Genomic DNA, 26153 nt, shown 5'->3' on the forward strand with positions numbered 1-26153 from the left:
GGACCGGCAAGCCCCCTTCTGGATTGTGGAAGGACTCTGCTGCCAATTTGTTTTGTTTAATGATATCTCCCTTTGAAATGCCACTTAAAGAGTTACAAACGGTTAATTGATCTGTAAGTGAACATAGAAACACCTGAGGTATAAAACCAAAGAACACTCCTGGGACCTAGTGACTCGCTGTGCTTGTTGCAGGATCCAATCCTTTTGGCGCCCTGGCAAGGCCTCCTGTAGCTGCGGGTTTCAGCCGAGGCTCAAAGTGAGAAGATTCCAGGGACAAGAAGATAGTGCCCCAGCCATTATCTCTGGGCACCTTGTCCATCTGCTCAGGCCCTCGCAATACCTGAGCTACGTGAGAGGCAGAGACTTCCTTTTATGACTAAAAAAAAAACAAAAACAAACAACAACAACAACAACAACAACAAAAAAAAAAACAAAGAGGGAGAAGGATCCCTGCAGGGAGCCTGATGCAGGACTCATCCCAGGACCCCGGGATCATGCCCTGAGCAGAAGGCAGACGCTCTACCGCTGAGCCCTCCAGGTGTCTTGAGACTTCCTAACATTTTATACCCAGAAGGACTAGCTACTAGGGGACAAAGGATGTTCTTTCCAGCAGGTCACCCTAGGAAGCCTGAGGTCAAATGTCACAGTAGGAGTCCTTCAGCCCACTGGGAGCCTTCTACATCTTGCACATATCCATCGAGGATCAGAAAAATTTTATTGACTGCTCTCATCTGGCTTTAAAGTCCTTAGTCCCACTAAAGGGAGAAAGCCTGTCCCTGCTGTTTTAAGGTAACTCCATTTCCCAAAGAAGAGTTTAGATAAATATTATTTCAAAATTGTAATTCCTCATCAGAGGAGTCTTCTTGCCACTCACCAGGTTCTCGTTACTCTCCTGAGTTGTCCCTCGCTCAACTGTTGTGTCTTAAAGCTGTCCCACCTGGGCTTTGGGGACATTCCAGTATCCCTGACTGCAAACTTTGCACTGCCTCAGTATCCAGTCTGTGCCCTATGACCTCCCATGTGCTGTGGAGACCTTGATGATCCTTGGCTGCTTTGTCACCTTATTCCACAACGTGGGTGACTCCATGAGGCTGCCTTTGGCACCACCCCTGGCCCATTGCTGCTCTGCCATCATCCCTGCACGCAGCCCAGATCCAGTATGTGCCCAGTGTGAACTTCTTTGGGATGCCCTTGGACTCTCTCCACAACCCAGTTAGAGATTCTGGTATGTCAGCCCCGTGATGGATGAGGCCAACTCTTCTAGAGAACTCCACAGCCACTAAACTCCTTGTTCTTTCTGATCCTGTTTTGCTTTAAGTCTCAGAATTCCCAGACCTCTGATCTCTGTCTGCTATAACTTATAATAAATTCTACATTCTGACCTCTAATCTTTTGATTGGAAAGGGAACTCGGTGATTAAAAATAACAACTCTCTCAAAAAAGTCGTGGTTTTGTTTTAAACCACTGGTGTTGTACTTATTTTACATCGTGGCATGGCACTTGGGGGTTTTTTTCTTAACAGATTTGTCAGGTATAATTTATATACCATAATATTCACCCAAAGTAAATACATAATTCAATGATCTTAGTAAATTTCTAGAATTGTACAATAATAACCCAAATTCAGTTTTAGAACATTCCTATAACATCAAAAAAACTTCCTTGTGCCTATTTGTAGTTAGTTCCTGTCCTCACGCCCAGATGCAGGTAACCTCTGGTCTGTTTTATCTCTAGAAATGTGCCTTTGTAGACCTGTCCTAAGCATAAAATTGTGTAAATATACAGCCTTTTTGTCTAGCTTCTTGGTGTAATGTTTTCGAGGATGAGTCATGTTCATGTATCAGTAGTTCATTCTTTTAATTACTGAATAGAAGTGTATAAATTAACACTGTTTATCCACTTGACATTTGGACATTTGGGTAAGTGTCCGGGTTTGATTGTTATGAATAACGTGGTTATGAACGTTCATGTACATGACTTTCGTAGGCATATGTTTTCATACCTAAAAGTGGAATTCCTTGGTCATATGGTAAATTTGTGCTTAACTTTTTAAGAAACTATCAAATCATTTTCCATAGTGGAAAATTTATATTATCACCAGCAACATATGAGGGTTTCAGTTCCAGTTTCTCCACATATCACCAACTCTTGGTTAAACATTTAAAAGATATGCACACATTTTAAACACACGTTTAAAAATGCTAAGGACCTCATTGCAGTGTGTTGTGTATTTCCTTAATGACTAGTGAGGTTGAACTCTTTATGTGCTTGTTACCCTTTCACATATCTATCATAATTCATTAGTCAAATATTAAAATCTTTATTTTTTAGTTTAGTCTTTATATATTCTGGATACAATTTCTTTACCATGTAGGTCATTTGCAGAATTTTTAAACTAGTCTGTCTTGTAATCTGTTATTAACTGAAATGGCTTTTTTTTTTTTTTTTTTTAAGGAAGTCCAACTTACTGTTTTTCCTCTATGGATTGTACTTTTGGTATCCTATCTTTTCCAAACCCAAGTTCACAAAAGTTTCTCCTATGTTTTCTTGAGGGCTTAGTCTTAACTCTTAAATTTAAGTCTATGATCAACTTTTAGTTGTGTGTGTGTGTGCGCACACAGGATATAAGGGTGTAGTCTGTTTTCTGCATGAGGATAGCCAATTGTAATAGCAACTTTTTTTTTTTTTTTGAAAACCCTTATTTCCCAATTGAAGTGTCATTGAAAACCAACTGAAGACAAATCTAAGGACTTATTTCTGAAGTCTCAGTTCTCATCCATTAATCTATATGCCTTTCCTTTGCCAATACCACACTCTCTTGGTTGATCTAGCTTTGTGTAATAAGTTTTGAAATCCTATAGTGTAAGTCTTATAATATAGCTGTTCTTCAAAATTATTTTGGCTATTTGTTTATTGCATTTCCATATAAATTTTAGCATCAGCTTGTCAAGTTTTATAAAATTCTGAATTTTGATAGGGAACACATTGAATTTCTAAATCAATTTGGAGAGAATTGCCATCTCAACAATATTAACATTCCAATCAGTAACCATTAATGTTATTTAGAACTTCTTTAATTTCCTGGTAATACTCTGTAATATTTAACTTATAAGATGCACATTTCTTCAACTTATTTCTAAGTATTTTATTATTTTGTAAGTTTTACTAATTTTAGACTTTGCTAGTATAAAAATACAATTGATTTTTGTATATTGATCTTCTATTCTGTGACCATGCTAAATTTACTAGTTCGAATCAGCTTTTGATTACTTTCTTTTCTGTTAAATATTTTTACTCCTTTTGTTGATTTGAGAAACTACTTTCTTTTCTCTGATGATTATAATATATACTTACCACAATCTACTTCAAAATAAAATGAATTTAATTCTGTTAAAACATAGAAATCTTGCTCCAGTATAGTTCCATGTTCCATTCATTCCCCCGTCCTTTGTACTACTGTATACTTATATACACATATATGTACATATATCTAATACTATATACTATTTGCTAGTACTATATGAACTACTATGTACACAAATACATTTTTTTATAATCTCAACATAGTGTTAAAACTGACTTATACCGTACTAATATCTTTTAATATTAAACCAAAGTACTTTTCATTTCTCATAAATCTTCATTTGTAATAAGTTAAATTTTTGATTTATGGGTAATAAAAAATGCTTTAGTTTAATACTTTTTAGGATTACCTTCATTTTAGGGACTGGTCCACTTTGACCTCAGTGACCATTCTGTTGAATTGATCCCTTGACTACTGCCTTCAATAATCTGGATTCCAAGCTGCTTTTTATAATGAGAAGTACTTAGTCTTTTTAGATTTAATATCCTTCCCTGCTCCTCAACATCATAAGGCCCATGACTCGAATCTTCTATTCTCCTACTGAGTCTGGAACTCGACTCGAGCTGCTCTAGTCCTGCTCCACATGATCCTGTGACTACCAGATTCTAACACCTACCTCTCCTGACATGATAGTTCAAGCTTTTACTAAAAAGAAAGGCATCCATTAAAATAACTTGAGGGTACTCTTGATCAGGAAAATGGTAAAAATAATAAAGCATTGATAAAACCATAACTGGTTGCCATTTCCTCCATAGCTTGCATGCCTCATAGCTTCTGTTATACTGTGTCTTTGCTATTTCTACTTCCCAAGTAGTCCATGTACCATTCTCTCTCCTCCCTGGGCTAATGCTTCTTCCAGAGAAGCCCTGGTTTAGTGGATGGATCCGTTCTTATGCAGTGTGGTTACTTATGATACCTTTATGTGGATTCTTTCATGCGCGATCTCTGTACCTAATCTAGTACTGTTGACTCTGGGCAAAGAGCTACTGTAGGGCATGGGAAGGGCCACCTGCTTGTATTTGACCTATGAAGATTCTTCTCCTTTCTCTTTGTTTTCACCCTGTTAAAGAAACCACTCTCAAATGGGAGCTCTCAAACCTGTACTAGAGTGAGTTTTCATCTCCATATAGTCATGGGTGGTTTTGTTGTATCTTGAGTTTTACTCTCTTGTCAGGACAGAAAGCAAGTGTAGTCCTGCTGCCCTTCTCTCCATCTTTTCTCCACTCCTTCCCATTTAACAAATGCTTTCCTCAAACTGACACTGGTCAGTTGAATGGTAGTCCCCCAAAATACGTTCATATCTCAATCCCTGAAACCTGTGAATGGGACCTTATTTAGAAAAAGTATCTTTGCACATGTAATAAAGTTAAAGATTGTGAGATGAAATCAACTTAAGTAGGTCTGAAGTCCAGTGACAAGTGTCCTTATAAGAGACCTGAGAAGACCGATACACGGAGAAGGCCATTTGAAGGTGGAATAAGAATTTGGGGAACTGAAGTCATGAGGAATGCTGATGAGCCACCAGAAGCTGAAAGGGGCAAGGACCAATTTGTCCCCTAGAGCCTTTGTAGGGAGCATAGCCCTACTCACACCTTGATTTCAGACTTCTGGCCTCCAGAATTGTGAGAATACATTTCTGTTGTTTTAAGTCACTTAGTTTGTGATAATTGGTGACCATTGCCCTAGGAAACCAAGACCCTGCTCTTTTTCCAAAAATGACCAACCACCTCCTGTGGAATTCAGTTAGATTATGCTCAAGCCTTGTGTGTCTCTTCAAATCCTTCCCTACATTTGATTTTGACTAAAATTCTTTTTTCTCAGTCCCCTCCTCATTCCTATTCCTTTGCCAACATTTCCTAACATCTATACAGAAATACCATATTGCATTATTCCTTCCTTCTCTCATTTCATCACCATAGAACTATTTCAAAAACAAGTGGTTGGAGCAAAGAAAGGGTAAATGCAGAATACTGGGGAAAAACTACAATTAGAGCTCAGAAATTTCAGCATAGTGATTGGACTACTTTATAGCATATTTCCCCTCAATTCTGGCATTATCCCAGAGCTTGGTATAAATTCATTTATTCAGCCAATGGAAATTAATAAAGCACCTGTCTGCACGGCTGTCTGAGAGATTGAGACGTGCCCTTTTCCCCTAAGGGGCTCAGCTCCCATTAATTTGATTAACTATGAACCAACATAGGTTCCCTTCCCTTTAGTAGAGGCCAACTGCGGGGGAGGGTCAACCAGGCTTGGCTTGGTATAATTCAGTCACTATTATCAAAAATTCCTTTAATGTCTAATAACTATGGTCTTAAGGGATCAAACCACTTCTTGCCTGCTTCCCCAGCAGGAATCCATATAAAATCTATAGCAAAACAGTGATTTGATTTGATAAATTATTTTCCACATCAGTTAGCATAGCTTAATGGTCACATCCTGGATAATCTATTCCTGGATACTTGTTTGTTAAATGGCACTAAACGGATTCAGTTTGTTTTATCTCCCACTACTGGGTGCTGTGAAATAAAGTCTTGGTCTTCTGCCCATAAGTATACCTATAGGCCCCTGATTGCTTCAAGCATCATTTCTTTTTCTCTGAATATCCCTTTTCTTTTTGCTCCCTAATATGAAAGTACTGTATACCTATAGCGGGAAATCTATTAAAATTAAGGAAATAAAAATACTTCCACCATCCATAGGTGACTACTGATAATACTTGAGTATCTCAAATATACCCAGTATACCAACTATATTTGAATATATCCTTGGTTTCTTTGCAGAGGCAGATAATTTTTGCTTCTGTCAAAATAGTCTCCTGCTGTACATATTTTGTAAACTGTTTTTTTTTGAGAACACAGTGCACTGTGAACACTTTCCCAGTCTTTCTGTTAGAACTGGCAGTGAGAAGTACAATTCTTTTGTCAGCAAGTTTTACCTTATAGCTTGCTGATTCTAGCAGTCTCCTACTGGCCCACCCTATTGGTTTCCAGAGGGATCTTCCAAAAATACTGCTCACCCACCTGTCCCCAGACCTGAACCCTTAATGAACGTTCTATCTTCAGCCTCCCTGTGAATGCCCTGAGCAGAGAGTCTTCACCAGACTCTTATTCCAGGCTGTCCTGGAATCAACTCTAGTTGATCTATGTATATTGGTTTTTGCATCATTTCTTACATAAATCCTCTTTTTAAATCAGGTTCCATTCAGAGTGCTTTGCTCATTGTTCCCTAAGTGGTCCCTCAACATCCCCATCTTTGCTTAAAAAAAAAAAAAAAATTTTTCATCTTCCCATGAGCCTCCCTCACCCACTTTCTTTCCTTGCTTGGGTTCTTTTCTCTCCTTAATGCCCAAATCTTTTCTGACATTACCATAGTCTCTTGCACTGCCTCGACCTCCAGTGATGTCTTCCTCTAGAGTCTCTATCAGCTGGATCACTCATTCTGACCTGTAAGCAGTTTAGCCATCAAGGAGTGTCTGCACACGCCCCAGGCAGGAAGGGAACCCTATGGGAAGGGGCTGAGGGCTTCATCTCTTGGCTCCCTCAGGGTAGAGAACTTACCAACTGGACAATGGAAGATGCCTATTGACCTGGTGATCAATGCGGGTGGTGACAAATAAATGACCTAAGGGTAGATGATGTATGAAAATGAAAAACAAAGGAACAAACACTGTCTTTTGACACATACTTCAAAAATTATTCAATTACATAAAATGACAGCAGCAACATTAATACAACCACAGAACTACACGTGGAAAATAAAAATGTGCAAACCAAATACTGACAGATATTAATGTTAAAAATGGATAAATAATGACAGACACTTAATGTTAAAAATTAGAAGTCTGGATTAATGTGACTTTTTCCTTCATGCTTCCATGTATCCCTCTTTCCTCTTAGATGAATTTGTGATAAGGTTGTGATAGAAAAAATTCAAAAATATGTATTTTTTACAAGAGTAATATATGTGCATTATAAAAACTTCAGACAATACAGTACTTGATAGAAGGCTCCAGCTCTCACTCTGTACTCTATCTCCCCCAGAGGAGTTTTATTTTAAATGTGATGAAAGCCTAAGGAGTCGCCTACATTAACTTTCTGTGATCTATCAAAAGGAAGGACTTAGACGGAATCTCATAGGATCTAAGGCCTGCTCTTTCACAACACCACCTCTTTGAAAATGAATAGAACAAAGAAGGGAGAGACTACATCTTTTATCAAGATGCATCAGTTATGAGGTAGAATGACAATAGCTTTTCTCACCCTACAAAGACCAACACATTTGAACTGAAACCAGGGAATTTTAGCCCATTCGTGTATTTCTAGAAAGACCCTCAGGTTGCTTCCTTTTCTCAGCCCTACCAGGCATGGGTGACTTTATGTGGAAAGCCCTTCTGGAGTCTGATTCACGTTTAGTTTTACAAGGGTGAAGATGATTTTTGTAGCTCCATCTGTAGAACACGTGGTTGAGGGACCAAGTAATTTAAATGTTTGATGAAAGTGGATTCTTTTCTCCCTTTCCTCTGGAATGAGATCGTGGATATACAAGTCTTTGACACAATGCCTGGAACACAGTAGGTGCTGAAAGAAATTTTCCCTTCCCTCCTTCCTTCCTTCTAGGATATTGTAGATTTAAATGGCCATGAAATGAGAGTTTAAAATATATATCTTAGGAATCCTTATAGTTCATCAATTCTCTGAAGCATATGTTTCCTTTAGTGAAATTGTGACTTAACTTCCTATAGCTGCTGCCTAGGTGACCGTCCTGATGTGGCTGTCAATGCCTGTAAGTATGCCTCACAACTTTCAGAGTGGGTGTCAATAAATTTGGGATTTTTTTTTTCCTGAGACCATGAGTATCTGATTTTTTTTTAATTCAGGTATAATTAATATACAGTCTTATTAGCTTCAGATGTACAAGGTAATGATTCAACAGTTCTATTCATTTCTTAGTGCTCAAGACTGGTATACTCTAATTCCCCTTTATTTCACCCGTCTTCCCTCTGACATCTGCTAGTTCTCTGTATTTTTTTTTTTTTTGCTAGTCTTTTTTTGTTCTTTTTTTTTTTTTTGGTTTCTTAAATTCCATATATAAGTGAAATCATGAATTTGTCCTTCTCTGACTTATTTCACTTGGTGATATATCTTCTAGGTCCATCCATGTTACAAATGGCAAGATTTCATTCTTTTTTATGGCTTGGTAATACTCTGCTGTATATGTATACTACCTTTTCTTTATCCATTCATCAGTTGATGGACATTTGGGCCACTTCCACTATTTTGGTATCATAAATAGTGCTGCGGTAAACACTGTGGTGCATGTATCTTTTCAAATTCATGTTTTTATTTTTGGGGGATAAATAGTAGAATTACTGAATCATATGGTAATTCTATTTGTAATCTTTCTGGGAAGAGTCCCCATACTGTTTTCCACAGTGGCTGCACCAATTTATATTCCAACCAATAGTGCATGAGGGTTTCATTTTCTCCACATCCTCCATTGACCTTTGTGTCTATTTTGTGTGTGTGTGTGCTAGTACCATACTGTCTTGATTATTATAGCTTTGTAGCATATCTTAAAATCTGGGATTGTAATACTATCAGCATTATTAAGATTGCTTTGGCTATTCAGAGTCCAGTGAGCATGTTTTTAAAAAATGGCCACATTACCAACGCGAAGGATGACTATGTAGAAAGATGTGGAGATTGATGACTGAGTAAACTATCAAAATATGTGTAAACTATGATAGTAAACTATCAAAAAAATGTGTTTGAGGAATACCTTAACCAATTTCTTTTCTATTTTCCCTTTCATGCATGTACAAGAGTGAAGTTTTGGGCACAAAAGCCCAACTAAGTCTAAAATGTCTCTTTCGATAACTTTAAGTGATTAAAAAAAAAGCATTGTTTCATAACAATTGACCATAGTTTTTATTTAAGTGGGATGCAAAGTAATAATGTGTCTTATGATTAATGATATCTTAAATTGACAAACATTTCTGACCAGCTTGTTATAAGGCAACAGCAGAAATCACACTAATAGCTACTAATTGAGGAATTAATGACATTTGCAAAATAAACTGACCACGTGTCTGTTTCCCCCCAGCTTTATGTCCAGGTTCTAGGCAAGCTTATGAGAATTTACCTACCATGAAGAGGCCTGAACAAAACAATTGGAGTTGTAAATCTCCTATTTTTCCATTATTTGCTTCCCATAGCACTGTGGCAGCTTGCCTTGAACACAGAATGATAGATAAATATGGAGATCTTGCTGGTACATCTGATATGTCACAAGTTTCTAATTAAGGAAATATTTTATCAGTGGCTATGGGTATAGTTCAAGTGTTAATTGAATAGCTTAAGTGTCCTTATTTATGTTTTCTGTTTGGATATGTGGACAGTGGTGTGAGAAAATTTGTATTTTGTCCTCAGTTTCCTAGTGGGGGTTCTCTGGTGAAACTTTCGCCCAGGGAAGAATGGTCTATACCTGGAAGTTTCTTCTATTCAGCAGAGCCTTGAGTATTTCCAATTTGGCCTCTCAATTTTACTTTCCCTGTTATTCTAAAACCTGTGCCCACGCAAACGTAGGCCCATTGTTACTTTCATGGCTGGTTCAATTTGTCAGAATATAATAAATTGTTCTCCAAACCCAGATGTTAAGAATTTCTGATAAATAGCAGACTCTCATCCTAACAATTTCTCTTGTAACCACAAATAATAGGCACATAAAGGGGCTTGCCATCTGTACACTTGCATGTTTAAAATTCTTCATATAGTAGCAGATTCTTTTCTGTTTCGAATGAATCCAGTTTTGCCTGGCTGCATAATTGAATGTTTCCTGGCCTCCACTGGCTCCAGTTTCCCATGGCATAGAAATCATAAATTCTAAGTGGACTCAGCAAAAAGCATTTGTTTTGACTTGACTTGTAAGAAAGCCAGTTAATCAGAAATGTGCCAGGTTATTGGGGAAAAAAATGTTTTCTTGAGCAATGAGAATAAAGCATTATGAAATATTTTAAAAGGTTGTTGGAAGGACTACCCCAGAGCTACCAAGGGTGGATGATTTAATTGTTCTGAAAGTTCTAGACTTCTAATGTTGAAATTTCCCCCTCTTAATAAGAATAAGGCTTCTAAAAAAGGATATTCATAAAATGGCACTGGGTAAAGCCCCTCACAAGGATGTTCTTGCATGAGGAGCAGTACACACAGTGGTTGAGAACCAAGTCTGTGGAGGGGGACGACCCCGAGTAGATCCCGGCTCTGTGGCTTCCTGCCTGTGTCACCTTGGGCAAGTTATTTAACTTCTGTGTCTTGTTTCCTCATCTCTAGAATGGTGTTGAAAACCTATTACTCCCCATGGGATTATGTGCAGATTGAGTCCGTGCATGCCGAATGTTGAGAGCTCCTAGGATATAGGAAGTATGGTCTACATCTTACTGGTGGTAGTAATTGCTGGGGTCCCCTGGTAGAGCCTGTTTGAGAGATTAAGGACTTCTAACAGCCCTGCCTTTGATAAATGGAGATGGATGCTTAGCAGTTACCAAGTGCCTACTGTAGGCCCAGTACCATTGCATGTAATTCCTACATGCATCCAGAGAGGCCTATTCTTGCGCCATTTCGTGTGAGGACGCCAAGGTGCAGGGAGGTGGAGCATCCTGCTGGTGGGCGAAGGGAGGAAGAGGACGGCAGGGCTGGGGTTCACACCCCACTCCCGCTGACCCCACGCTCTAGAGTCCTTCCATGTTAGCGGAAGACTCTATGATGAGCCCGAGAAGACAGGGGGCAAGTTCAGTAGCCTGCAGTCTGCTTCTAAGCAGCTCTGTCGCCACGACTCAATGACCCTTTGACGTTAATGCCAAAGAATTCCAAGTATCGGGTAATAAATTGAGACCAGCTGAGATCCAGGGGAAATTGCAGAGTAAGCGATTAATTTGGTTCTCCGTGATCCCGTAACCTCCACAGCTCTCTGCAAAAGCATCCTGCTGAATCTGTGGAGCCCTCTCCTATGTCAGATGAGGAGAGAACAGTGGTGCGGAGTATTAGGATGACCCTCGAGGTCACAGGCAGAGCGACAGAGCTGGGTTTGGAGCCCAGGCCTTTGTCTGCTGGTACAGGTCTCTTGCCACCACCCCATGACACGTCTAATGTTGCTGGTTACCCGAGCCGCTGTAAAGCAAGCCCTTGAAAGGGAAAATTGGCAGAATAAGGAGAGTGTTAATAAGGGAAGGGCACCTGGGTGGCTCAGTTAGTTGGGTGACTGACTCTTGATTTCAGCCCTGGGCATGATCTCAGGGTCCTGGGATCCAGCTCTGCATGGCTCTGCGCTCAGCAGGGTCTCCTCGGGATTGGGATTTGCGCTCTCCCTCTCCCTCTTCCTCTGTCCCTCCCCCTGCACACAGGCACCGGTGCTCTCTCAAATCTTCTTAAAAAAGGGGGGGGGGAGTACTAGAAATGTCTTAAACCATCACTTGTATCAAGGATTGCCTTGTAGAGGCTTTTACAACTTTGTGGAACAGAACAAATAGGAGTTCTATTTAGAGCTCTTCTTTGCAGTACACTTATAACTTTGGCTCAGGTTGTATAGAGTAGCACAATCATATCACTGTGGTCTAATAATGGCTTTTAGGAGCATCTCCTCTAGAGCGTTCCAATATTTTCTTGACCAGTAATATAAGTATTTAAAACTTTTTTTAAAAAAAGCAATATACTTGTACTGGTTTGTGAGGGCTGCCATAACAAAATACCATAAATTGAGGGGCTGAAACCAAAGAAATTTCTATTGTCATTCTGGAGACCAGAAGTCCAAGGTCAGGGTGTGAGCAGGGTCAGTTTCTCTTGTTGGCCTGTAGAAGCTGTCTTCTCCCTGTATCTTCACAGGATCTTCCCTCCATGTGTATCAGTGTCCTAATATCCTCTTCTCACAGAAACACCAGTCACATTGGATTAGGGCCTGCCTGAATGACCTCATTTTACCTCAATTACTTCCCTAAACACTGTCCCCTATACCATCACCTGCTGAGGCACTTCGAATTAGGACTTCAACATATGAATGGGGGGGGAGGTGGACCCAATTTAATCCATAACCTCTGTATCTGCATCTATAGCTACATCTATGATTATATCATCTGTGGGTCTTATTTGAATCTGAAATAACTGTTCCAAAATCCTATTGTATGACAATAACAGGATTCCTATCTCATTTCCTACCGCAATCAGCATGTGGCCTGTTAGCACTAATTTATTAGGAATGAGCGTTCTCCCAGCCAGCCATTATCTAATTCCCAGACTCCTGAGACCTACTGCTCCATTAATGCTGGGCAGGGTGAGGACAGCTGGATAAGTCACCCAGCTGCTGGTGGCTGTCAAAGCCTACGTGGTATCGGATCTGAAGAGGCACACTGCGGGCAGCAAGAAAGAGGCTTGCGCTGCAAGCGATCCTCTGGTTTCCATTCTTTGATTCTCTTTGAGGCAGACTAAAGGCGGATGCTCCTCAATACACAAGAGGTGCCGATGTGAATGTGGGGCAATTATTGGCTCCCTTTAAGTAAGCAGGCTGTGTGAAACTAGAACGTGCAGGATTTTCTTTTTTCTTTTTAAGGAATCAAGTTTATCCAAGAATTTGGCATCTTCCCATATACCTCCCTTCCTGCCTCCTTCTCTCCTTTGCTTCCCATCTCCCTCTCAATTATTCATACAGTGAGGGCCTGCTCTATATAAGGCACTCTGCTTGGTCCTGTGGGGGATGGAAAGGTGACTCAGAGGCACTCCGCATAGCCTGTTTTGTTCTGATAACCTCCTCCCCGACCTGGTTTTGGTTATGCTTTCAGGGAAACCCGAAAGCCGTCTTGGCTAGCCGCGTGCAGATCTCCTGCACCCCCCACACCACCGCTCCCTTGGAAATCGGCAGGCCGCTTACTTACGTCAGCCCTCAGCCAGCTTCTCGCACGTCCTCCCCCACAGCCAGGGCCCAAGGAAACTCCTGACCCCTCTGGGCCTGTGGTGATCACCACGCTCTGCCTTGCCTCCCTGGCTGCTTTAGTTTCCTCTTTTTCTGAGCTGTTCCTTTGGATTCCTCCCACTTCTTCCTCTTCTCATTTTGACTCTCCTCTTGATTCACATTGATCATCTCCGATGAGCCAGCTTAGTGTGAAAACATAAAGGTTCTAATGATGTGCTTCCTCTCTGCCCACTGTTATTTATTCCAGGGAACGCAGCTATCTTCAACAACTCCCTCCTGGGAGCCAAGGGTAAAAAGAAGACATCAACTGTCCCTTTGCACAACCCTCACCCCATCCTAAGGTTATTTCTCCACCACTGAACAGTAGGTAGTATGCTCACTTTCTAAAGTAAGGAGTGGGAAGGTCACGAAGAATAAAGGACGAGCTTCCACAATGTGATTTAAACCTTATCTGCGGGTTATAAAATGTTGAGATTCATCTCTGGAGTAGAATCCAAAATAAGCACATATTCTACTTAAAATTTTCATTCCTATAACTTAATTTAGCTGGGAAGAAGTGGTCAGACCTGCTTTTTTTTTTTTTCCTCTCTCCTTAAAGCACACAGACACAGCCAGCACATGTGTTCTCCCCACACTTGCCAACCCATGGGAAGACCACCTCCCTCCTCTCCTGTTCATCAGGTTCACCTCCCTTTCCACCCCGGCAAAGTCCCACTTCTCTGAGGGCTGCCCAGGCTTCCGTGAGCTCCATGAGGTCCAGCCTCTAAGCCATCTTTGGGCCCCATCATCAAGCGGAGTCTGCTATCCAATAGAGACTCAGTAGAAATGTGGGGAATGAATCAAAGAACTTTCTGTAGCCTTCTGGAATTACTCCCCTGCTTAACTCTAGCATATTTAGCGTCTGTACCACTCATCTGAACACTGATGCACCCATGACTTGTTAATTAGCCCCTTTAAGACTTTGTCCTTCCCACACAGATTGCCAATTCCTTGAGGGGGAAGGACCGTGCTTCCTCTCCCCCGTCTCTATTGCCCAGTAGAGAGGTGGTGCTCACAGATACTGTGGATTTAAACGCTGTTCCTTTTTGCTGGACAGCAATGTCTGTTGGGAACCACGCTTAGAAAACTGACTTTGGGGGATCCCTGGTTGGCTCAGCGGTTTGGCGCCTGCCTTTGGCCTGGGGTGTGATCCTGGGGTCCAGGGAGTGAGCCCCACGTCAGGCTCCCTGCACGGAGCCTGCTTCTCTTTCTGCCTCTATCATGAATAAATAAATAAAAATCTTTAAAAAACTGACTTTGCAGAAGCCACGATTCTATTAGGCGTATCTATAAAATGGGTCTACCTTCCCTGAATTTCAAATAGGTGAATTATCAGCCCACAGCTGCTTAGTTTTGTTCAGCCCCATTTATGGAGCAGCTCCTTCGCACCTGACGCTGCCCCACAAGATGTGTCTGCCTCGCGTGGATTCAAAGTCAAGGAGGAGGTCTCGCTGCTCACTGGTGACCAAGGTGACCAGGGAGGGGACAGCGTTTGGGCATCGCCGGCTGGCCTGGACCTTCCGGGTGCCGGTGGGGACCTGCTGCTCACCCAGGGTGGCCCCTTCTGGCTGGTGCCAACTTTCTGTCCCCGGCCCACTCCTCGGTCGTCTAAGGTCCGGGGTGGATCTTCCAGCGAGTTAGCGGGCTGGAGTCCTGCGGGCCTGTACTGTGGCCCTGAGGACGCTTCAAGCGCCCCACTCCCGCCCCCAGGGAGCAGGTGTGCAGGGGTCACGACCTCGGCCTGGGGTGTGCAGGGACCGTGACCTCGGCGGGGCTCAGGCGGGTCTCCAGCAGGGGTCGGGGCAGCCCGGCCCGCGCATGCACTGGTGGTCCTCCCCCCACCCCATCAGGGAGCAGGTGTGCAGGGGCCACGACCTCGGCCGGGGTTATGCAGGGGCCGTGACCTCGGCGGGGTTCAGGCGGGTCTCCAGCAGGGGTCGGGGCAGCCCGGCCCGCGCATGCACTGGTGGTCCTCCCCCCACCCCATCAGGGAGCAGGTGTGCAGGGGCCACGACCTCGGCCGGGGTTATGCAGGGGCCGTGACCTGGGCGGGGCTCAGGCAGACCGGGGTCTCCAGCAGGGGTCCGGGCAGCCCGGCCCGCGCATGCACGGGTGGTTCCCCCCTACCCCCCGCCCCCGCCCCCGCCCCCAGGGAGCAGGTATGCAGGGGCCGCGACCTAGGCGGGGCTCAGGCGGACCGGCGTCTCCAGCAGGGGTCCGGGCAGCCCGGCCCGCGCATGCACGGGTGGTTCCCCCCCTACCCCCCGCCCCCAGGGAGCAGGTATGCAGGGGCCGCGACCTGGGCGGGGCTCAGGCGGACTGGCGTCTCCAGCAGGGGTCGGGGCAGCCCGGCCCGCGCATGCACGTGCGGTGCCCCCGCGCGTTCTGGGGCAGCAGCTCCCCCTCCCCCTCCCCCTCCCCGCCCCCCGCTCCCGCGGCGGAGCTGCAGGATTCGGTGCGGGTCCGAGCGGAGTCCGGCAGCGAGCACCTGGGGGAGGGGCGGGGGGGCGGGGAGTGGTCGCTGCCCGCGCGCTCGGCGCCCTGCGTGCAGCCCGTGCTCCCCCGCGAGGAGCTGAGCCGGGCGCGGGGGGGGGGGGGGGGGGCGGGGCGCGGTCCCCGGGGACCAGCCTGCGGCGGCGGCGGGAGCGGCGGGAGCGGCGGGAGCGGCGTGCCCGCGGAGCGCCCGGCCGTGGCCCGAGGGAGCCGCGTCCTGCCGCCAGCCCGCGCGCCTGGGAGCCCCCGCCCGGAGCGAGCCCGCGCCCGGACCCGGCGCACCGGCGCTGGCGGGGCTGCGCGCACTCGGCGGCGGCGGCGCGGCTGCGGGAGGCTGCGGGCGGCTGCGGGAGGCTCGGCGCCGCGGGGATCTGGCCGCTCGGGCGGGCGGGCGGGCGGCCCCGGAGCTCGGCGAGCCCGCTCCGCGCTCCGGCTGCTGCGCCGCCAACTTCGCGCCCGGCCGCTCCCTCCCTCCCCGTCCCGGCGCCCGGCGCCCAGCTCCCAGGTGAGCCCCGAGCACCGACGGTGCATCCCCCCGCCCTGTCCCAGCGCCCAGCTCCCGGGTGAGCCCCGAGCACCGACGGTGCATCCCCGCATCCCGGCGCCCAGCTCCCAGGTGAGCCCCGAGGACTGACGGTGCATCCCCCAACCCTGTCCCTGCTCCCGGCGCCCAGCTCCCAGGTGAGCCCGAGGACCGACGGTGCACCCCCTCCATCCCAGCGCCCAGCTCCCAGGTGAGCCCCGAGGACCGACGGTGCATCCCCCCACCCTGTCCCAGCTCCCAGGTGAGCCCGGAGGACCGACGGCGCATCCCCCCCTCCCCCGCCGAGGGCAGCGCGGACCCCGCGGCCGCTCCACCTCCCGTGACCGCCTGCGTCCCGGCCGGGCTGCTGCGCGGGGCCGTGCGCGCCCGGGGGAGCGATGCAAGTCTCCATAGCCTGCACAGAGCACAACCTCAAGAGCCGGAATGGGGAGGACCGACTTCTGAGCAAGCAGAGCTCCGCCGCCCCCAATGTGGTGAACGCCGCGCGGGCCAAGTTCCGCACGGTCGCGATCATCGCGCGCAGCCTGGGCACCTTCACCCCCCAGCATCACATTTCTCTCAAGGAGTCCACCGCGAAGCAGACTGGCATGAAATATAGGTACGGATGCGGGGCCCCCGCCGCCGGGGCTTCTGGGTCTAAGCAGGTGCGGTGGGGACAGTTCACGGGGTCCCCAAAAGTGGCCGACCCCCCCCATGCCCACCCCGGGGAGTGTGGGGGGGGATGATTTAGGATCCTCGGGTGTCTCCAAACTAGCTGGTTAGCTGGGGGGGGGGGGGCCGGGGGCTGTGCTGTGCGGAGCTGGCATCTTTAGGGACGCACCTGCCTGGCGAGCACCTGGGGCTGCCGCTGCCAGTCCGCGCGGACTAACGCAGCTGCTGCAAGCCGCTGGGACGGAGATCAGGCAGTTTTTCCAACAGCAAACGTGTTGGCCCCCTTTCGTGCCACAGGCTCCGCTTCCTGTGATCACACTACTTGCCCACCTCGGACGGTGTTCTTATTTATCCCTCAAAGGACCAAGGCAGCAAACGCTGGGCCAGCTCTTAGGGAAGTTTTGTTGCAGGAGGAAACACCCTTGAAGGTAAAACAGGCAGAGCGTTGACCCATTTGGATCTAAACGACTGCCCGAACTAAAATGGAGAACTTCTTGTGAAATATGGAGGAAAAAAGTTAATTATTTTAACGAGCTTCCTCATGAATTTTTCAGCTCCCTCTTCCTCTGGGTGGTTTTCCATAGTTGGAAACCTTCCTGGTAATAGTTGATGCTCTCCTTAATACGGGATGACTTAAATCTGATAAGTAGAAAATTTCATTATTCAATTATGTGACTCCTGCCATCTCCTGCTCTCTGCTTTGCCCTGAGCCTTCCTGGCTGTATTCCTTAAACCTACGCCTGTGCTTTCGTCTCAAAGCATTTGTAGGTGTAGAGGAGAGAAGCTAATGATGTGTATTCTCAAGGCTTTGGTTATTCTGCTGTGCAGATACGGTTTTTGTCGATTATTTCCATTTATCCATCCCTCATCTTTGTTAGGGACCAGGTTTTGGAATGGAAGGAACTTGATGCAATTGAAATCATGCACACCTAAGACTCTGCGTGTGGGATTTCGGGAATAGGCATTTAAACCAATTTCTATAACCGTTACCCTTGAAAAAGTTTCTTGGTGAGGTCACGGGAGGGCTTCTCGTTGCAAAAACACCAAGCACAGTTGTTTTGCTCTATTCTGGAGCCATTACAAAAGAAAGCCGTGTGTGTGGCGGCAGGGATGCCACTGGAAAATCAGAGCTAAAGCTCTTTGCCCCAGGACTGCAGGACGATAGATGTGAGCAGCCTGACTCCAGGCAACTCTTGCTTCTCTCGGTCTTTCCGTGGCGGCGAGTGGGCCCCACGCTGCTGGTGTGCTGGGACTGCAGTCCCCGGTGCACTGGCACTTTGTCCTGCTTGTGTGGCGCACACGCAGCCCTGCCCCACGGACACGGCGCTGCATGCGGCTGGGCTGCTGCGCGAGACCAGCGGGGCCCCTGGGAACGGCCGCTCGGATGAGGCAGGTCACAGAGGCCAGTGGAACTGCAGCCGCTGGCCTGTTAGCAGCACCATGAGCTTTCTCTTGGTGAATCAGGAGAAATAGCAACGCCTTCACCTCCTGTGGCAGAGTTGCATAGTTGCTTATGCGTCACTGTGTCTGGTTTTGTGAAGCTGTTCAGAGGGCAGGAGATTTCCATTAAGGTTTTGCTGGTCGCATTTACAGCTCGGCTGATTGGATAGTGATCCTCTCTTTAAGGAAGTTCAACGTGCAAGTACGATTCACTTGGGCATCTTCCGTTACTGGCAACTGAGTACAGCTCTTCTGACAAAAAGTTAGCCATCTGTGGCTTTTCAGTTTTCTTTGAGTCGTTTGTTGTTTATGGTGATGGGACAAGCTTCTCCCCTCGGATTCTGAACCATTTTCCCTATGATAGGCAGGTGGTTGTGGGTGTGTGCGAGTGTGACTTAACCCCTCTCTCCTTCAAATTCCACTCGGAGTACCTGCAGGAAAGAGCTGATGAGATTATGCTAAGTGTACACTAAGGCTTTCTTAGGGTTGGGGACAGAGAAAGGGAGGGAGGGACTAGCTCTACGCTCCATAAAATATGATAGAACTATTTTAATTAGCTCAATTATCCTTGTCTTTGATCTTAATGTCCCTAAAATATCATGTTATGAATTATCCTTGTCTTTGATCTTAATGTCCCTAAAATATCATGTTACAACAAATAGCAAAATTTTTTAAGGTGGCTGTGTTTACAATAACTTCACCCTTGAAAAGGATTTCCATAGGCATAGCTGAATCTGACATCTATGAACTATAGAAGATTTTTAAAAAAAAGTCTTTTTGTACATATTTTTCCCAAGGGGAGGCCCCCAGCTTTCATCAGCATTTGAAACGTGTCTACCGCCCACTCTTCTTTTTTGCCAAAAAAGCAGTGTTACGGGGTGAAGAGGTATTTTAGTCAACGGATATTTATTGAGCACCTATTCTGCACCAGGAACCCTACTTGAACTAGTTTCACAAAACCGGTGCCGAAAGCAGACTAGGTCTGGGGCTTACATTCAGGTTGGGGAAGCAGATCACAAGAAAACAGATAATCTCTATTAGGAGACATTCTTAGGAAGGCTATATTTTGGGAGGGTGATGGTCATGCCTGGGCTACCTTGACTTCTCCATTTTGAGATACCATCTCTGTCTTCAGTTCCAGAATTATGGTTGTATCTTGGGGCATGAGGAATTGTCTAGATCTGCCACCTATTTGCCAATCCAGGGACTTACACTGCTACATAAAGGGTCACCTGACCATTGAGGACCTGCTGTTTATAATCCCGATAAACAAGTAGAATGTTCTCTGCTCATTTAATGACTTGTAATTTTTAAAGCCCAACTCGTACCATAGCCCGTGATTATTATCCATTAATTAGGAGCTCACGAACTTGGGGTTTTAGAAAGAGTTAATGTACACTCGTGTGAAGCATCCGAATTCTGCAAGAATAAAATACTCAGTCACTGTTACCGTCACGCTACCATTTTGCAAAAATCTTGCGTAAAGTTAGCTATTGTTTCAAGGCTAAGGATGGGGAAAAAAAAAAAAAAAAAGTCTGCTAGAGAAATCTGCTATTCAAATACTACTTTCAGCCCTGTTCAGAGAACAGGATTCCACCTAACGTTCATCCTGGGGACTAGGCCGTATGTCAATAACATAAGACTATTTCATTTCTTATGGTTTTTACACTTGTGCTTTGTTAATGCATGAGAGTTCCTTTATTTTACTTTCGTGTGTTTTTAATCTCAGTTTGTCACATTGTGTTTGAGTTTGATGTACACTCTGTAACCATACATGATAGAAGTAGATCGGTGCATACCTCTCATCTTAAGAAAGCCAAATCACTGAGAATAGAAGTTAAATCAGATTTGTTTTATTGTTTTTATTTGATTAGTTGGGTGTCTTTTTTAAAATAACCATTTTAGAAGGATCCTACTAGTATTTGACATGGTCCCAGAGCCTTTGTCATTCAGAATTGAGCATCTTTGTGCTGATAAGTTACTGACCCCCATTCTAAAATTGTTACTTTAGCCCTAGAACAATTTGAACATTGATGGACCCAATTTCATCTAGAAAAATCTTACCTGTAACATAAACATCCATGTCAATAAAACATTGTACTGTAATGTTGCATAAAACAGGCTTTGAAATCAAGAGAATTCATTATAAGAATCAATATTGTTGAGCAATAATCTTTAAATTTCACTTTAAAATCTTTAAATTCCCCAGTTTTTTAAGTTAATCACGTTTTTACCATTTTTGTCACTTAAATTTTTTTTTGGAATACTTATAGATTCCTAGGAATTTGCAGAAAAAAATATGGAAAATTTCTGTATACACTTAATCCAGTTTTCTCTAGTGGTAATAGCTTCCATAACTATAGCATAACATCAAAACTAGTGAATTGACATTGGTATAATCCACAGAATTTATTTGGATTTTACCAGTTACACATTATTCATATTTGTGTATGTTTACATGTCTGTGGTTTTTATCAGAGGTAGAAGTTCCCATAACTGCCACTCCAGTGAAGAGTCCCAATTGTTCTATCACCACGAGGGCCCCTTCACGCTCCCCCTTTATTACCACATCCATACACCATTCCAGCCCCTCTTCTTTGGCAACCAAAGATCCAGCTCCATAATTTTCTTGTTTCAAGAGCACTTCTGTAAATGGATTTTTTTTTTTTTTTTGGTAATCTTTGGGGATTTTTTTTGCACCCTGTATAATTCAGGTGCATCTGAATTGTTGCATGTCTCAATAGTTCATTCCTTTTTTTTTTTTTTAATAGTTCATTCCTTTTTATTGCTGAGTGGTATTCCATGGTATGGATGTTTCAGTTTGTTGCTTGGTGGGTGAATGGTTTTTAAAAAATCAGGTTGTGGTCATTATTCTCAGGATGCTTTAGATAGCTTCAGATTACATCGTTATCCTCAGATTTCTTCAGTACTGCCATTCAGTAGCTCAGAGAATACAATGTGAATCACCTAACATGGCACCCGAGGTCCTTTGTGGTGTGGTTTCTATCGGTTTTTCCCGGTCACTATCTTCATCTTTCCTCTGATGACCACATGCTTCATCAGAAATACCTACCTGAGAGAAGGACCCATCATAGTACTCTGAACCTTCTTGGTGCTTTATGCTTCTGTATCATTTTCCATTTTCATCCTTCTGATCTAGAATTTTCCTACCTCACTTGGTCAGGCAAATTCCTATGCATCCTCCAACACCCAACTCTAGCATGACCTCAGTGAAACCTACCCCAGCTCTACTCTATATAGCATGAAATGAGTGCTTGTCAATGCCTCTACTGCAACTGGTTCTTATTTCTGTTATGGAAATTATTGATTGCATAGTGTTGCTCTTACCTATTTATGTCTGTAGCTTCCCCATTAGTCTGTGAGCAGCTTGAGTTTTGGAATTTATTCCTCTCTGTAACCCCAGAGTCTAACCTGGCACTTGGCATGTGATGGGTAGTCCATGAATGCTTAGAAAGTGCACGGCTACGCCTGTGGGACCCTATGTTAAATGCTGGCGATACAAAGTGAGAGGGTTGTCTACGGTTTGGTGTGACTAGATACCTACCCAAGAAGGCTGCATAGTGGTACGAAAAATAGTTATTGCTGTAGTTTGAGGAGACCTCCTGCAGCAGAGGCTGTAGGAGTCAGGGAGAGGTCGCATGAGGAGAGCCAGTGAAGTTCAGTATTGAGGAAGGAGAAACACCAAGCTGGGCAGAGATCGAGGAGCAGGCTGCAGCAGGGGTGGGCAGCATGTCCCAGAGAGTGTGCATGCAGTGGTGAGAAGTACTGGAACAGAGCAGAGGGTCTGTGCAGGGCAGTGTGGCGAGAGCATCCTGTAGAGGTAAGACGGGGTCAGGGTTGGGCACCTGGGTAACCCACTTAGATATCAGGTGTACATCAGCAGTGGAAGTTGCTGATTTTTGAACAGGTTGTCTGGTTAAAGTTCTATTTAAAGAGGATTAACCCGGGACCCCTGGGTGACTGAGTGGTTGAGCATCTGCCCCCGGCTCAGGGCATGACCCCGGTGTCCTGGGATGGAGTCCCACATCCGGCTCCCTGCAGGGAGCCTGCTCCTCCCTCTGCCTCCCTCTCTGTGTCTCTCATGAATAAATAAGTAGAATCTTTAAAAAAAAAAAGGGGGGGGGGGAGATTAAACGCAATTGTTCCACAAAAAAAAAAAAAAAAAAAAAGGTTGTAAATGTGAAGGAAGAGAATTTAATTCCATAGCCTTCCTTACTTTCCTGCAGAGAATCAAGACTCCAGAGAAGACTCCGGCCACATGCCTCTCCCATGCTATTCCTTTCACAGCCTCTTTATTAAAGCACACGTGTCCTCTACCATTCTTTACCTCCCACGAATGGTGGGCAGATTTTGAATCAAAGCAATTGAAGTGAAAGATCAATCTTGTCAGCCAATTACGTAAAAGGCACCAAGAGTGTGTGTGTGTGTGTGTGTGCGCGCGCGTGCGCACGCGTATGGGGAAAAGTAGGAGGAAATAGTGGGCTGAAGAGGGAGGAAGAGAAGAGCCAGCTCTGTGGCTGTGTTTCAAATAGAAATATTTGATTTCAGTCCAGAGAAGAGAGCAGCTTGGTTATTTAGAATGCCAGTCTTTTTTTTTTCCCCCTTTGATAAGGAATACCATTGTCGTTTGTACTGACACCCATGGGTGTGGGCTTTCCCCTCTTCCTCAAAGCAAAATGGTGAGAATGGGGAGGTGGAGAAACCTTCCTGAAAATTAGTTGCTGATTCAGTCTCCTAGAGTTAATTCCACCTCTGCAAGGCAGCAGTCAGAAGTCTGGCATCCATGGGATGGTGAGAAAATGGTAGGAGGGGAGGCAGCCTCCCGGAAGTTGTTAGGCAAACGTTGCTCCAGTTCCATGGCTCTGTGCGTGTGCGCGGCACATACAAGTGGAGAAATGTCTCTGAAGCGTTTCCAGGAGCAGCTCATCCTCCAGCTGTAATCCTCAATTGGTTTGTTATAGATGAAGTCTCTAAACCCAATCCATTCACTGCCCCTCTTTGGAAGTGCATTCATTTTCTAGAAATCCTTTCTTTAAAAAAAGTTCTGCCGATATTTGAACTTGTAGTAATTTCCAAAATGTTCTGAGAGGAGGAAAAAATTCCCATTATATCCAAAAAGGAAATCAGATTCATAAATTCGACTTTTGAGTTTCAAATTCATTTCTTCAGATTCAAAATCTGTCATTGGTATGTTCAGAAACAGATTGGGATTTATTTAGGTCCAGTGAATCTGACCAAAATCTAGGACTCTTGGTTAGTTTTTTTTTTTTTTTTTAAACTCAAAACATCGTTTAGGAGAAGAAAAACCCCTGCATGAGAGGAATTGAATTCACCAGCATCAGCTCCTACTTTTCTTTACAGGAATATCAAAGCCATTTTGATAGTCATTAGACAGGATAAAAAAATGATTGAGTGTTGCAAATGGATCATCGTACGTTTGAAAAATATTTTGGTCACCAGCTTTCCATGCTTTTCAGAGCTAGAAAATAAATATTGATAGAGACTGAAGAACTTATGAAAAAGTCTTAAAATTTTCCATTTCAATATTTTAAAATTTTATTCGAGACAGAGATAGTGACACAGAGAGAAAACAAGGACAAGCAGGGGCAGGCAGAGGGAGAGGGAGAAGCAGACTCCCTGCTGAGCAGGGAGCCCAACTCGGGGACTCGATCCCAGGACCCTGGGATCATGACCTGAGCCAAAGGCAGATGCTTAACTCCCTGGGCCCCCCAGCTGTCGCTTCCATTTCAATATTGAGAATATTTTTTAAAGAATTTTTAGTTCTATGTGATCTCTAGAAATAACGGAGTTAGCAGTGGATATTAGCACTGAAGAAACTTTAGATGCCATCTAGTTCAGTACTATTATTTTTATATGGAATGGCCAGTTCCTTGGTCAGAGTGACTCAAGGAGGTGATGGGAGGATCAGGACCGAACTCAGGTCCCCTGACTTCGGGATTCCTTACTTCAGCTTCTACCCTGCACCTTCTTGGTTAGGTCTCATTTTTCAACATAAGAAAGGAGCACAGTGCATACGATGCTTCTAGAAAGGACAATTCTCTTCTATACATATGCACAGTTTGCAGTTCAAACTTTTCTCTGGAAGAAGCAGAGCCCTGCTGTGCAATGAGCGAGCCAGACCAGCTTTCTTCATCTTAGAGTTGTGAGGACCCCAGAGGAGCCCCTGTGGTGGAGGTTCTGAAGCTGGACAAAAATTAAGTTCCAGATGGAAGTGTGCTTTAGTGTCACAGTCTCTAAAGAACTGGTGTCTCAGAAAGAGATCTGTAAGGCACAGGCACAGATGATAGGACGGCGCTCCATGTCAACCCCAGATGTGAAATGCTCATTTGGATTTTCAGTACCGAGCATCCTTTACTCTCCTCCATGCTTTTAGAGATTACTTTGAAAGCCTGCTCCTGAGAGTCAGAATCAAAATACATTTAAAAAAATCCTCATTGCAGGATGATTTTCAGTTACTCAGATTGGAAACCAACACAGAAGCCTAGCAGCAATTCTTTTTCTTGGAATCGACAACTAGGGAGGACTCTGAGAGCACTCGCACAGGCCATCTGGTCCAGCCCTCATGAGAAATCTGTCCTGTTTTTCCAACTTGTGCTGTGCAGTAGCTACTTGTAAAGGCCCCTAAAGAAATATTGTGTAATCTCCTTTCATGGCAGTCACGAAAAAAAAAAATTTGGCTCTTCTTTCTAAGAATTAGAATCATTCATTAAGCTCTGAAATCTTCCAAGGAAGCAATAAAGTAAGGGTTTGGAGAACTCTTGTCTGTTGTCTGGACCCTAACCTATCACGTCAGGTTGGGAAATGAAGGCAGAATGAGGAGTAAGGTAGTAAGGGTGCAGTGGTGAGGCAAAGGGAGGCCCCCAGGGGCCTGCTGGAGGATCCCGGCCTCCTGTTAACACCTTGGTGTGGGGGGGCGGGGCGTGATTTGTCCCCATTCTGGTCTGGCACCTGCTCACCTAGCCTGGTGGTTCTGCTGCTAGATCATCCAAGAGTCCAAAAAGAAAAAAAATTCACCATGACGAAGTTCCTTCTTGTGATTTATTCGGCTTCTTTCCGGGTACCCTGGAAGCTTCTTGGCCTGTCCTCTGTTGAACAGAAAATGAGCTAGCTATAATTTCTCGTTTTGTAAGCCTCCCAGTACTAGAACATCACTAACACTTAGCCTTCCTAATTTTCAGGATGGTTCCAGTTTTTTTCCTCCCAGATTTCATTTTCTGCATCCCTACAATAATTTAGGACTCTCATTCACAGCCTCTGTACAATGACTGCATCTCCTTGAAGTCATCTAGTGCTGGATGCAGTTCCAAGTAAAGGCCTAGATTTTTCAAGACCAAGAATATCAAGGTCACCTAATGACAGAAACCTGGTCTATCTCCTTGTTCGCATTTCATGGCTGGGCTTACTGTTTTTGGGGAGAAAATCATTTTTAGCATTTTGAGCTAGTCTTTGAAAAACTTGCTGTGAAATAGGTTTTACAACTCTAACCCATTAGACTCGACAAGGATGATGAGGCTGGTAGATGGCAACTCTTACAAGGTCATCGGCTCTAAAGGTCATAATGGTAGCCGTTGAAGTCTCTTGGGTTAAATAAACATGAAAAGGGGTAAATCTGATCTATAGGTT

At 44.7% G+C, this 26153-nt stretch overlaps 1 protein-coding gene across 4 annotated transcripts in view; it reads left to right on the top strand.

Moving 5' to 3' along the window:
* KCNAB1 (potassium voltage-gated channel subfamily A member regulatory beta subunit 1) overlaps positions 1-26153 on the top strand; it is a 359350-nt gene that overhangs the window by 110378 nt on the left and 222819 nt on the right. Inside the window, exon 1 of one of the 4 annotated variants that reach the window (XM_038571283.1) lies at positions 16688-16995. The exons of the other annotated variants lie outside the window; for them this stretch is intronic. Within the exon in view, the coding sequence (XP_038427211.1) occupies positions 16775-16995 (221 nt within the window). The 5' untranslated portion in view covers positions 16688-16774. Of the gene's footprint in view, positions 1-16687; positions 16996-26153 lie in introns of those variants that run through there. 4 annotated transcript variants of the gene reach the window in all.

Source organism: Canis lupus, chromosome 23, assembly GCF_011100685.1.
Source record: "Canis lupus familiaris isolate Mischka breed German Shepherd chromosome 23, alternate assembly UU_Cfam_GSD_1.0, whole genome shotgun sequence".
NCBI classification, from domain to species: Eukaryota; Metazoa; Chordata; class Mammalia; order Carnivora; family Canidae; genus Canis; species Canis lupus.